A 13699-nucleotide genomic window follows, 5' to 3' on the forward strand; every position below is an offset into this window, starting at 1 on the left:
AACGAGTCCTATAGACATGTTCTCTAAATGCAGAGTTAAGCATGCAGAATTTAAACGAGTCCTATAGACAGGTTCTCTAAATACAGAGTTAAACATGCAGACTTTAGGTCCTATAGGCATATTCTCTAGATATGGAACATGCAGAATTTTAGTGAAAACAGATCTTATAGGCATGATATCTAAATTGCTGAGTTAAATATGCATAATTTTAGGTCCTATAGGCATTATATCTACCCTTAAGCATGCACAATTACCCAGCCCTTTTCACTAGATTTAATATAAATTATTACAAACTGAATAATGAATTACATCAGAAAAGTGTTAAAAAGAAAAAAATTACAATCAGAGGAAGCCTGATTATTGACTTCCTTTCTGAGTTATGGAATAAACCACCTCAAATGCCATTTGTTTCAAAGCCTTTCTCAGACCTGGGTGTGTCAAAGTTCCCTAAGGGTCTCAAGGGACCCCGGCAGTGCTTACACCCAAGTTTGCATAACCAGACATGAATGAGTGCAGTGTGGAAGGACTAGCCCTTATGTGTCCCAGTTCAGAGGGAGCTCATGGATCCCAAGGCAAGGCTCACACAAGAGGGGTAGAACCTAAGTCTAAGAATATGGTGGAAGTGCAGGAACAGAGAGTTGTTTAAAACTGGATTGAGAATAGTAAGGGGTAAGGGTAATTTGAAAAACAATAGTAATAAAGTTAACACTACAGAAACAACATTTTGATACAAAGGGGTCAGGGGTTTAGGAGTTCATTACAGGGAGCATATGACCCTAGGAGGGGGTCAGGATTTGGACATGCACAATAATAGATGATGCTGGCATGTCCATAAACCAGCCAGAGAATATAACACAAAAAGGGGATATGAAGGATATGACCCTAGGGAGGGTCAAGTTTGGGTCATGCACAGCAATGTCTAATACTGACATGCCCTCAAACCAACCAAAGAATAAAAACACATAGGGGATATGGGGGTTTGGGATTCATAAGTCATAATAAGTGACTGACAGAATTCATACATAAGGAAAAACATTAATTCAGAAGGGAAAGGGGTAGTTTACAACATGCTTAATAATGGAACTTGATTAAACATAAGCATGAAACAGGCAAGAGTGCAAGAAATAGTAAAGAAACATGTTGTTATTGATGCTGAAGATTAATTAGAACATACCAGTAAAGAAGCAAATGCAGAAAGAAAGTAAGCAAATTTCTCCACAACCTAGCCTTGGCTTTCAGCCGGCTAGGTTGGGTAGCAACACAAGTAGTAACAGAGAAAAGAGAGTTTTGAGTGAAGTGTGTGTTCTGAACTCAAGTGTTTGTGTCTTTGAAAGAAGAGGGGTGCATGGTATTTATAGTTTTGAAAACATGTGAGAAATAAGGTAATACGTAAAGTTTCAACACAAATATGGAAATAACAACAGTCAGAATCAATTAACCAAGTGATTCCCCTTTAATCAAGAGATCACTTGTTTAACAGGGGTAACAGATTCAAAAAATAAGGAAAGACGAATCAGTTTGTAGGCAGACTGATTATTGCCATAAAAGTGGTAGTAAAAGCATTAAGTAAGCAATCAGGTCTAAGTACAGAAATATGCTTATTTTGGGAAAGGATTCAGTAAGGCAAAATATCAAAATAAAGGAAAAGAATCAATTAACTTTAAATAGGCGAGTGAAATTAGAGTTCATAAAAGAAAAGTTCTGAAATCAGTCACAAGATCAAGATCAATCAAGGAAGTAACATGCTTCTGCACTTTAGTATTTAAACAGAGTGAGTAGAGACACCAGACATACGAGGCTAAACCTATTGGCAAAAGAAACAACATACAGAAATAGGCATAAGGTCCAGTAGTAAAGCAAACATTCGAAGCATAGTAATCGAGTAGGTCAAGTCACATTGAGTCAACAATGTAGAAAATAAAGTATCAGAAACATGCAAAGGTCTCACAGTAGCAGATGAGAAAATCTTTTGAAAAGTTAGGGTTTCAAGCATAGTCGAGTTTTAAAGATAATAAAACCCAGAATCAGAGGAATCACATAAAGAAAAAGAGATTCTGAAACAAGGAACTTCAAATCGAGTCAGGTATTCAAACGAACAGTTTCAGACCCAAGACATAGGTTTTTGCAACAATGGTCGAGCATAAAAAATGATAAACAAATAAATTGAACAAAAACTTAACCAAACAAGCACTCATCTAACAAACAGCCAAAAGAAATTAGGGTTTTTTAAACATGCTAACTCAGATAGAAGAACAACATGAGCAAAACATAGCAAGATCAGAAACATGTTAAAATCAGAGAATAGATTTTGAAATAACATAAAAGAACCCTAATCGGAAAAGATAAAGATTCTTTTTTTAGAGAAAAGTTAATGAAACTTCGAGAAAATGCTTAAAAGTTCAAGGCAAGCACAGATCTATGGTAGAGCTAAAAGAAATCGAAAAGATCTTAGAGATTAGGGTTTCAGAAAACCCAGAAAAGGTGAGAAAGGTCCTGAAATTTACCGATCTAACCAGGAGAGTCAAGGATCTGACTCGAGAGGCCATGGTTGGCCGGAGAAAGGTTAAGGATGACCGGAGAAGAGCCATGAACTGAAATCGAACAAAGACTGGACCAGACTCCTTCAAGGTCTGGCCTTGAAACCATAAGAACAAATACATAGAAGCCATGGAAGTTTGGTATATGCCTCAAATGACCACGGAAGGCCATGGATTAGGTAGGTATTAGGGTGGGGTGAGAGGGCGGCGGTTACGGTTCATGAGAGTTTCCGAGAGAGTTAAGAGAGGAGGGGGTTTCAAGGGCGGCGGTAGGTGGGAAGTGAATTAGGTTAAAGGGTTGGTTTGGGTTTAAAATGGTAAGGGCAGTCGGTGGCCGTTGATCTAAATGATCAACGGCTGGGATTTGAAGGGTTAGGTGGGGATCCGGGTTTGGGTCGGTTTAACTTGAAATTGAGTCAGGGTAAATTGGGTTCAAATTGGGGTTCAAATTAGGCTGAAATTGAAATAAAATCTGGCTAGATTTTAAATAGCCATTTTCCCCATTTATGTTATAAAAATAGCAAATTAAATTCTGAAAATAAATTGAAAGTAATAAAATGATTTATAACATATAATTATAAATTTAAAAATACTGGACTTAATTTTTATAACCATAAACACAATTAAATCTTAAAGGAGGCCAATATTGCAATTATATGCAATTTTACTTTAAAAAATACTAAATAAATTTATAAAAACATGCGAAAATTATCTTAGCTATATTTTAGCATAAATTTAAAAGTCCAATAAACGAATTACCAAAAATAATAATTTTGGAAATAACTATTGGGCTTTATGGATAAAAAATAGAGAAATAAATTGGTTTAAAACCTTTAAAAATTAAGGAAAATAATAAAACACTTGGACATACTTATATATGCATATACATGTTATTTTGAAGGTATTTTCATATTACAAAATATATAGGAAAAAATTGGATATCAACAGATAGTTAACATAATTCAAATCCATGAGCAGTTCATTCATTATCTAGTGAATGATCCAGTAACTGGTTATCAGATTATGTTGTGTATGCTAGGAACAAGCTGCAGGGAAGGGCAAGTCTATGGTATGATTTGTAATAGATAGGGGGTAGATTCAAATTCACTGGCTCATAAGTGGTGATTTCAATAATGTCCTAACCACAGATGATAGATTAGGACAACCAGTTACTGTGAATGAGGTTCAGGAGATCAACAAGTGTATTGATAACATGTAACTGACCCCATTGAGGACACAGGGTTGTTTCTTTACTTGGTGTAATACGCAAAGTGCAAATGATAGAGTTTACAGTAAGATTGATTGGGCTTTTGGCAATTTTGAATAGACTAAAGATTATAGGCATGTAGAAGCTGAATTTTTAGAACCTGGACTGTCAGATCACTCACCTATCTTGGTCCAAATATGGAAAAAGAGTACTATATATCTCAAGCCATTCAAATTGTGCATGGTAACAATGGAGCACAAGGAGTTTAAGCTTATGATAGATAGAATTTGGAAGCAGAAGCTGGGAAATGATCCTATGACTGGTATCTCATAGAAGTTACAAAAGCTAAAAACTGAGGCTAGAGGTCTAAACAAGGAGATGGCTAGCTATGAGCAAAGATTGACTCAAATAAGACAGAATCTGGAGTGTACTCAGGCCAATTTGATAGTTAATCCTTTCAATCAAGTGTTGATAGAACAGGAAAAACAGACTCTGCAGGAAATAGAGAAATGGAGTATCATAGAGGAGAGAATACTAAGGCAGAAGGCTAAAGTAACCTGGATTGATTATGGGGATTCAAACTCCAAATATTTCTATGCACAACTGAAGATTAGAGCAAGCGAGAACAAAATTACTACTGTGTATAATGATTTGGGAGTTAAGATCACTGACCCTAAAGCTGTAGAAAAAGAATTCACATGTTTTTTCAAACAACTTATAGGAAAAGCTACTGGAATAAAGCCATGTCCTAATACTAGATTCATCAAAGCAGGAGAATGCCTATCAATACAACAACAGCAGGAACTAATACAGGACATAACATATGCAGAAGCAGATGAAGCAGTGAAAGACATGCCAAATGATAAAGACCTTTATGTGGACTGGTTCAACAGATTGCTGAAGGAAAGCTTTGATTGCATGGGACAAGATATGTCAACCTAGAGCTACTGGAGGTTTGAATGTCATAAATATGAAGATATGGAATAAAGCAGCATTACTAAAACATCTCCGGGCATTGGCAATGAAGAAAGATACACTGGGGATCAAATGGGCATACCGTTACTATATAAAGAACAGAGATATTGCAGAAATGAACACACCCAAAACAGTAGCATGGGTGGTCAGGAAAATCATAGAGGTAAGGGAAGATGTGAAGCAGATGAGGCCAGTTCATAACAGTCTTATATCTACACTAGAGAGCTTAGTGAAGCCAGGCAAGTTCCAAATACATAAAGCTTATGTTTAGATGCAGCCTCAATTTCCAAAAGTTGTTTGGAAAAGCATTCATTTACATACACATATTCATCCTAGATTGAAATTTCATCTATGGTTGGTTATTCATCAAAGGATAGCAACTGTGGATAGACTCATTAAGTTTGGAATTCAAGTTCCATTAGAATGTGTGTTCTGTGCAAACAATATGGAAACTTTTTATCATTTATACTTTGGTTATCCAAAAACTAACAAGCTATGGGACAAAGTATTGAAATGGCTGGACATTGCAAGGCAGATAGGAAGCTAATGAGCAGAGTTGGATGAGCAGTTTGGCAAAAAGGAAAAATTGTAAAGCAATGATGAGTACAACAGTTTTCGCGATGGTTGTCTACTGTATTTGGCGCGAAAGGAACTCGATTAGATTCAACAAAGGCAGATATAACGTGGATGATCTATGCAAGGAAATTGCTATACATATGCACATACAAGGGAGGAAAAAGACGAAATGGCGAAAAGAATTGGAGAGTTTAAACAATTTTCCTTAGTATAGTTTATAGTTGATTGAAGTTAGCGTAGTCATAGTGTTAAACTTTGTAATAGTGAATAGGAGATTAATGGCATTAATCTGGATATGTAAAGACAATTTTTTTGATGAAATAAAATGTTAGTTTTATCAAAAAAAAATTAATTTTCACCATCCAAATGGATTTGGTTTGTTGAACTAATATTTGAGTCACAATTTTTAAAAAATTAAATAGTAATTTCTAGAACCTATTGGAGTTGGATGTTGAATCTTAGCCTATTATTTTTAGGCTAGTTGGTTGTAAATTGAAATATGGGCTACAAAATTGAAAAGCGGGGAGGTAAGTTGTTCTTATGTGAAATTTTCCCTAAAATCAACCCTAATGATAATGCCTGATGTAACACAGCTAGGCCGAAAGCTTGTTTCACAAAGTGGTTACAGCTACAAAGAAGGCTGCTAACAGCTGACCGATTGACACGCTGGGGGATAGAAGCAAAACAAACATGTTCAGTTTTGCCAGAACCTATATGAATTACATGAGAATCGGTTTGTCCACTGCCAGTTCTCAAGGGACCCATGGAACAGAATTCTCCAATGGATCAAGAGGCAGAGATTTCTTGTCACTAACTGGGACGAATATGGTCAATGGAGTATCAAAAATGGCATTGGGAAATCACAGGCAGCTCAACTCTTCAGAATGGTATTTGCAGAATGCGTGCATTCAATTTGGATCGAAAGAATTTGAGTGTTTGAGAGGAAGAGCAAAAGTGTGGAACTTGTAGCTAAGGAGATATCCTATATATGTAATGCCCGAGCTTCATGTAGAATTATATCTCTTATCCATAACCTAAAGTTCCAAGACCAAACGTATGTTTAGGCTTGAGTTTATGCTGTTGTACGGTTGAAGACTCTAGCAAGCTGTGTGAGCTTAGCTATTCTCTGTAAATATTCCTCTCGTAATTACTAAACTTGTTAGTTACCAACAACAACAAAAATAATCATTTAGGAAGATAGCAGAATATCCATGGTTCGCAAATAATGATAAGAATATTACTTGAACATGTAATAGTTTTTTCTGTTTTTGAAAAGGCATGCTTCTTACATGAATACTTATGCCTCGAAAAAATTGGCATCAAGAAATTTTAATGCAACACATACAAGGCCAGCAAGAAGCTAAATGGCAGCAAGATCAAACCATGTATGTCATTCCCACCTGGATAATATTCATGTGAGGAACACGCATTGTTGCAGCGCCTCCTCTACAGTTCTTCCTCATGAATGCATAGAAGTAATTTATTGACAGTTTCTTGATGAACCAAGAGTTTTTCTTCGCCCTCACGTCCCCATGTCCAAGCAAATATGTAAATCCAGATTCTGTGGCTTCTCGAAGAGCAGAGAGCTCATATTCCAAACTAGGATCTTCATCCACCGACATAACACTAGCTGGCAATGCCATAGATGCTTCTGATGTTGATGCCCCTGCGTCTAATCTTTGATCACTCATTAAAGGAATCTTAAGCTCGTCCATTCCATCACCATCCTGTATTTCAGATTCATCCCTGGACTTGACGGAAATGCTATCAAGATCCTGTTGAATCAGGTTGCTTTCCAAAGCAAGATCCAGGGCCTCCTTTCTTAGAAACTTTTCAAGGCTATCCACCAAAAGTTGCTCAAACGCATGATGATCTTCTTTTCTGACATCCTTATAGCCATATCTAGCTACACAACGGAACATATGATAGTCCTTCGGACCAACCCTTCGAAACAAGAACCTTTCATCCTGAGGGACAATAGGTACTGGCACATACTTGATGCATACAAAGACTATCACAGAGTGAATAGCTGGGAGGTCCAATAGGAACTGTCCCAAAATAGAGGGAATGCCTTGAACCAGCTCATTGTATAGTAAACCTATCCCTGGTACTCTTACAGTCCCAAGAGAAGAGCCAAGCTCATGCATGAAATCCATTGAAATCTTCTGCTTAACCTCACTCTGGTACTTCAAGACGCTCCCATAGTTCCAAAGATACATCACACAGAGGAAGAAAGACGCAAAAACAAGTGGAAGCCAACCACCCTCCAAGATCTTTGATAGAACAGCAGACAGATAAATGAGCTCCATTGTTCCAAATATAAGTGGAAACAAGAAAGCCAGAAACAAATTTGTTTGCCATATCAGAAGCATTACCACTGTGACCAAAGTGGTGCTAACAATCATGACACCAACTTCAGCTATGCCTGCAATAGGAAAGGAAGAGCTTCATGTGAAATATGCTCGAGTAAGTATATCTAATAACGATTCAAGCAAGTACTCCCATCCGTGTTAATTTATATAGCAGTGTTGGAACTAGACACATAATTCAAGGCAGGCACTTGACAATCTTTCTGGAATGGACCAAAAAGAAAGAGTGCCATATAGAATGGAATAGATCAAAATATATTAACTAAGCGGTAAAAATCTTTTGTCTGTTTTAACAAAATCCAAAAAAAAAATTGCGAAAGTGAGGGACCAACCATATGCATTGGCTATGTCTGTCGTGCTCCTGAAGGCAGCAACAACAAGCATGCACATTATCATCAAAAACCAATTAATCACAGGAATGTAGATTTGACCCATGTGCTTCCTTGAGGTGTGAATAATCTTCAACCTTGGGAAGCATCCAAGAGCCATAGCTTGCTTAACACATGAAAATGAAGCAGATATCATGGCCTGACTAGCAATTATAGCTGCAACAGTTGCTATCCCAAAAACTGGCCAGAAAAAACCATCTGTTGTTGACAAAAACTACTACCATCAAAGAAGTGCTTAAAAATAAAAACTGTTCAACATTTGAATCTCTAGAAAAAGGAAGCAGCACAAATATATTTACAAGCTGCCTCTTGGCTATAATACCTGGGACAGAATCATAAAATACTCTGCCATATGAATTTGGGTGTTTCATAAGATAAGCAGCTTGGCCAAAGTAGGCCAAAAAAAGGCAGGGGAACACCACGCTTGTAAAGGCAATCTGCAGCAGTGAACTTACATCAGAATGGAAACAAGTGCTGCAGTAATCATATTTAAGGTTGGTAGATGATACTTTCAGCCAAGGCAAAATAAAGAAAGGAACCTGTATAGACTTCACAGAGAAATGACCTAAATCAGCAAACATTGCTTCTGCTCCTGCAATTATTCATCAAATAGCTTATCAACTCATCAACAACTACTATTATCATGTCTTAATCGCAAACTAGTTGGAGTCGGCAATTGAATCCTCTATATATCAAATAATTCGTGTTTAAATGAAAATTATGAGTTCTCTAAAACTAAACGGTTTCGTAATCCAACACTTAGTCCTACACTAACATAGATATATCTGACCAAACTAAAAAGACTACTGGAAAAAGTAGGTTCTATCGAGATTTGAACTCAAGCTATATGTCCGAACCACTAGACCGCGGTAAGCTCAAACAGCATTTATATCATTAATATTCCAAATCATTTCTCTGGTTTTCCAGATGGATGCCCAGATACATGCATCATAAATGAAATAACACATTGCAAATCAATTTTCAACTCAATAGAAGCATATGCTAGAGCAGTCAGAAAAAGGAACATTCATTGCCTTTGAGAATAGTTTGAATCCTTGTTTCTTATGAATCAAATAATGGATGCTTGCACTCGTCAGAAGACAAGAAGCCAGTAGGCCATCAACTAAAACTTTGCAAATGACTCAATTATCATACTCCCCATTACGCACACAATAAGATAAGTAAAGAAGGGAGCCCCATATATGCTCACATAAATTGAAAACTCAGACCTGTATGCACCAAAATGTTTTAAGAACTCTATACCAAACCAACGGAGAAAGGAACTCCACGTACCTGTGATGCATAAAACACAGCCACCAAGAGCTGACCATCCATTGGTTGAGTTCTTCTTGAAGAACAGATAGATATAAGCTGGATTTAAAGCCCTTAAGACAGTTACATCATGCTTCAGCAGGTTATAAATTCCTATAGACCCCAGACTGAAGAACCACAAAGCAAGGGCAGGAGCAAATGTAAAACCCACTTTGCTTGACCCATATTTCTGTATACTGAATAACGCGCCAAGGATGATAATTGAGGTGATAACAAGAGCATCTGCAAACAACATTAATAGGGTGTTTTAAGTTTGCCACATCTCTTTGTGATGGTCGGACTCGGACATAACAATTTCCATGATATGAATGTGCAGAGAGAGCTTCAAAATATTTTATTGGAGAATATTTAAATCGAAAGCCTTTGATACTAAACATATGCCGAACAGGCAAAATTTTGTGATTCCACTAAGATGTGAAGTGGTGATTTTCCATATCGTAAGGGAACCTTAGTTTCACCACAGTACAACTCATAGCTAGAAGAGGAGTGCAATTTGAAACGACTCAAATCTTTTTGTTGTTGTCTTGGATCCACAATTAATCCTATGGATCCTTAGGATTAATATATTCTTTCCCATCCTGTAGTTTTCCTCAATAAGCCAAGTAGCACAACTCTTTCTACCCATCCCCTATATTGTCCCGTTTGTGCAATTTTTTTGTTTGATTGTTTGATAAGGCCCTTTTGTTCAATGTAATAGAACCTTAATCACTGGTTTGTCAGATTTATATTTATAGTTTTGCCGCAGTACAAGTAAAAGCTAGAAGAGGCTATCTGAAACCAACTTAGCATTTGCAGTACTGCACAAATTTTGGCACTTCACTTCTCAGAAGTAGCTAGTAGCAGCAATTACAAAGAAAACAAGGAAACTCACTTGTGCCAAATCCGGGGATCTTACCCTGCAGCCCACTTACAGCAGACATAACTGCAACCCTGCAGCCCACTTACAGCAGACATAACTGCAACAAATCAGAAACTAATTAGAGAAACTAATCTAGGTGCCAGACAACTTAAAAGCATAGTCATAATTGTACCTCAAGGAACCCGGTTCACACACTAAGGCTACAAGCCTGTGAAGAAATAGAAATAACAAATGACAAATAATTGCAGAACTCAATGTTTTAGACGACTTCCTTTCTAGATGACTGTTTCTTTATCGAGGACCTGAAGCCTTCACATCACCCACTACCACTACAGCATGTACAAGGTAGTTTAGAGAATCCAAACAAAAGCGTCCATCTTATGCCAGTGATTGAAAGGACAACAAAGTATAGTGAAAAATCAGCTTTTTGTAGATATGTTTTAAAATCAATAATATTATAAGTGACAGCAGAAGATATTCTCCTTTTCTTTTGAGCTAAATGAAAACCATACTCTTCCACCCCCACCCCCCCACCCCCCAAGTTAAGTTGATGAGAGAGTTACAATGGTAACTTCGTTCCAACAGGCACGATAACATCAAATAAGACATACAATTTACCCCACCCCTGAATTTTACAACTGCTCTATTGTAATTCTTAAACAGACAGCAAATTGTTCCGTCCTCTAAACACTTCGTTTCTCCTTTCCCACTCTTCCAGTCTTCTTCAACAAAGATAGAGATTAGCATTTATGACGAAGGTAGAAGATCAAAACTGGATGCTAGAAAGTTCACTCAAGGTTGGTTGTTGGCCACTTATTGAGGATCTTAGAAAAAACGCTTCTGCACCTTTCAAGGACAACAAAATTTAAAAAATAAAAACAAATAGAATACCTGACATTGCTGGGGTCAAGATACCATCACCTATTATCATTGATGTTCCCATCAGAACCAACAGCAAGAGAAGGGTTTTTAGAGAAGATTTACGTTCCAAAATCTCTTTTATATTTAAAGCCCTTTCCAGCTCTGGAGTGGGCAACTTGAGCTTAAAACTTGAGATGCGTTCATCAGCTGGCTGTCGATTAGGAAGAAGGTTAACATTTGCATACCTGCAGATCAATGAATACAGTGCAAATGTTCCTCCTGCCATTAAAATCATTGAGTTGCTAAGGAAACCATCTTTCCCCAGAAGACCGGCACATGATAAGTCAAAAAAATAAAAGGCAGTTTTATGAACTAACCATACCTTCCCCATTATCATTGGCCTTGAGCACTATAAATACATATTTCATCAGTGGAAGGAGAGCAATTGTGTATAACACAATGGACAATGCCCCCAAGACATCAACTTCAGATGTGATGGGCACCTTGCTGAATACATCTGAAAAAACATATAAAGGGCTTGTCCCCAAGTCACCATATACTACACCAAGCGTTTGAAATGCCAGAGCAAGTGTACTCAAAAGAGAATCCTCCTGTTTATTTGAAGAGACACAGATTAGTAAAGGGAAACATGAACGTAGGCACTTGTAGAAACTCTTTCTCCAAAAAGATAATCACAAGTACAAACTTGTAGAAACTCTTTCTCCAAAAAGATAATCACAAGTACAAACTGAAAGAAGAGCAAGCATTTATATAATTATATCCCTATGATTCATATTGTTATCTTAAAACTTTTTCATGACGCATTGTTAGCCAATACTATCTGGAAAATGGAAGTTGCCTTGCTAATCATTACACATAAGGAAAAGAGAAAAGGAAATAATCTTTTCTCAAAGTTCGACCTTAGCTCTACTACATTCTTGCCATATATAGGGACCAAAAACTCAAAAACTACTTCCACCAAACTCCAAATATTATTATTAAGTCAGATGAGGAATTGCCTTGGGCAAAAAGGAGGAGAAGATGAAACAATAAAGTTTTCTTGGCCTCTAAAAGTTGTTACAAAAACTGTATGTTCTCAATACTCTCCCTCTTATGCCAAGCTTTTGATTAGTTTCTTTTTAACTAATGCGCAGAAATTGCATATAACTCCTAGTATGAGCTTCACATCTTATGTAAACTCATACTGCCATTCCTAAACTTGGATAAAGGAGAAGAGTTGCAGTAAGTTGACGCTCAATGTAAAACTAGTCAATTTCTAATGAATCACAAGATTAACACATAGCAGCAAGCCGTTTGGATCAACAAACTTAGGAGTAATCTTGGAGATTTTATCCTAAATTTCGTGTCAAAAGCATAATCTGATCCAATCTCAGATTATATCCGCCCCCCCCCCCCCACCCCAAAGTGCTCTAAGAAAGAGAGTTAAACAATTGAAAAGGAAGATGAATACACAATATAAAGATGGGATGTATACCTTTTTATGGTGGCTGGCATGAGCAACAGAAATCTCCATAGCTTCAACATCAAAAGAATCAACTCTTTTGGGCTTCTTGACAAGCCTTCTCCTTACAGATCCATAACCTTCTCTATTAATTTCCTCATCACCAAAGAGTAACCAAGGTGCTGATTCTGAGTCCACTTCACTACCATCCACCCATCTTGTCGACCCCCCACTTCCTCCAGTTGTGCTTCTCTTCAATAATCCCACTGTACTGCTGCTCTCTTCTATCTCTCCTTTCCCCATTTTTGGCTATGAAATTTCTGCTATAAGATTACACTATCATTTTCTGACAAATTCAAGAATCTTGAAACTTTGTAATAACTAGACAAAGGCACTACTTTTATCTTTTTAGAATTTTCCCATTACAGTTTCACATGCGAATATTATCTCAAGATCCAGGAGGGAATAGGGATATTTGTCTAAATAGTAAGTAGTAGTAACTTTTTGTGAACTGAAAAGTCACCAAACGACGTTGACAATTTCTTCAGCATGATTTGCGTTTTTTTGTCTCAATTTTGATTGGTAGCCTTGTGCTATAATAAAAAACAATATAAGCATTAAATTATGTAGCCTTGTGCCTAATTAAAATATAATATCATGTGATACACGGGTAGCATTCAATATAGGATAAGGAATCAAGACTGATTTTAGGCTTTTAGCGTAATTATCAAACCGTACCTTGAGGCATACATCATGTGGTGTGCATTACTATCGCACGTAGTACTGCCTCTCTTTCTTTATTTATGGTCATGATTGTATCGATTAATCAGTCAGTCTCGAATTAGTTAGGCTTGATTCATAAAAACTTTTAATCCACTCCATTTTAAACAATAAATTCAATAATACATGATTTATTGTTTACTTTTTAGGACAAAAAGTTTCTTCAATAGTTTTGCTAATTTACTGTTCACTCAATTTCACTTTATCATATATAATTTGGAATACGATAATCAAACTAACTAATCTTCATTGTAATGTCATACATTTGGTATTGTTTGGTTGGTTGAAATATTTTGAAAAATATTTTTACTAATAAAATAAGTTAGTTAAAAATAAGAAAAATGACTTTCCT

At 36.7% G+C, this 13699-nt stretch overlaps 2 protein-coding genes across 2 annotated transcripts; one reads left to right on the top strand and one right to left on the bottom strand.

The window, feature by feature from the left end:
* Positions 1 to 4122: 4122 nt before the first annotated feature.
* Positions 4123 to 4686, top strand: LOC107768330 (uncharacterized). The gene has a single exon (XM_016587451.1). It carries the CDS (start codon positions 4123 to 4125, stop codon positions 4684 to 4686), a length of 564 nt encoding a protein of 187 aa, XP_016442937.1.
* A 1797-nt stretch (positions 4687 to 6483) lies between these two features.
* LOC107768329 (putative potassium transporter 12) lies at positions 6484 to 13159 on the bottom strand. Its single transcript, XM_075233192.1, has 9 exons — positions 12601 to 13159; positions 11488 to 11716; positions 11136 to 11384; positions 10257 to 10307; positions 9347 to 9607; positions 8593 to 8645; positions 8376 to 8490; positions 7997 to 8251; positions 6484 to 7720 (listed from the first exon to the last, which is right to left on the bottom strand). The coding sequence occupies exons 1-9, from the start codon at positions 12868 to 12870 to the stop codon at positions 6672 to 6674; spliced, it is 2532 nt and encodes an 843-aa protein (XP_075089293.1). The 5' UTR covers positions 12871 to 13159; the 3' UTR covers positions 6484 to 6671.
* Positions 13160 to 13699: the final 540 nt, after the last annotated feature.

This window comes from Nicotiana tabacum, chromosome 16 (genome assembly GCF_000715075.1).
Source record: "Nicotiana tabacum cultivar K326 chromosome 16, ASM71507v2, whole genome shotgun sequence".
NCBI classification, from domain to species: domain Eukaryota; kingdom Viridiplantae; phylum Streptophyta; class Magnoliopsida; order Solanales; family Solanaceae; genus Nicotiana; species Nicotiana tabacum.

Coding starts and splice junctions, on each gene's coding strand:
- LOC107768330 (XM_016587451.1), top strand. CDS start 4,123: ATGGCTAGCTATGAGCAAAGATTGACTCAAATAAGACAGAATCTGGAG.
- LOC107768329 (XM_075233192.1), bottom strand. CDS start 12,870: ATGGGGAAAGGAGAGATAGAAGAGAGCAGCAGTACAGTGGGATTATTG. Junction 9,608..10,256: donor GATCCCCGGATTTGGCACAA/GTGAGTTTCCTT, acceptor TGTTGTTTGCAG/ATGCTCTTGTTATCACCTCA. Junction 8,252..8,375: donor ATTTTATGATTCTGTCCCAG/GTATTATAGCCA, acceptor TGTCAACAACAG/ATGGTTTTTTCTGGCCAGTT.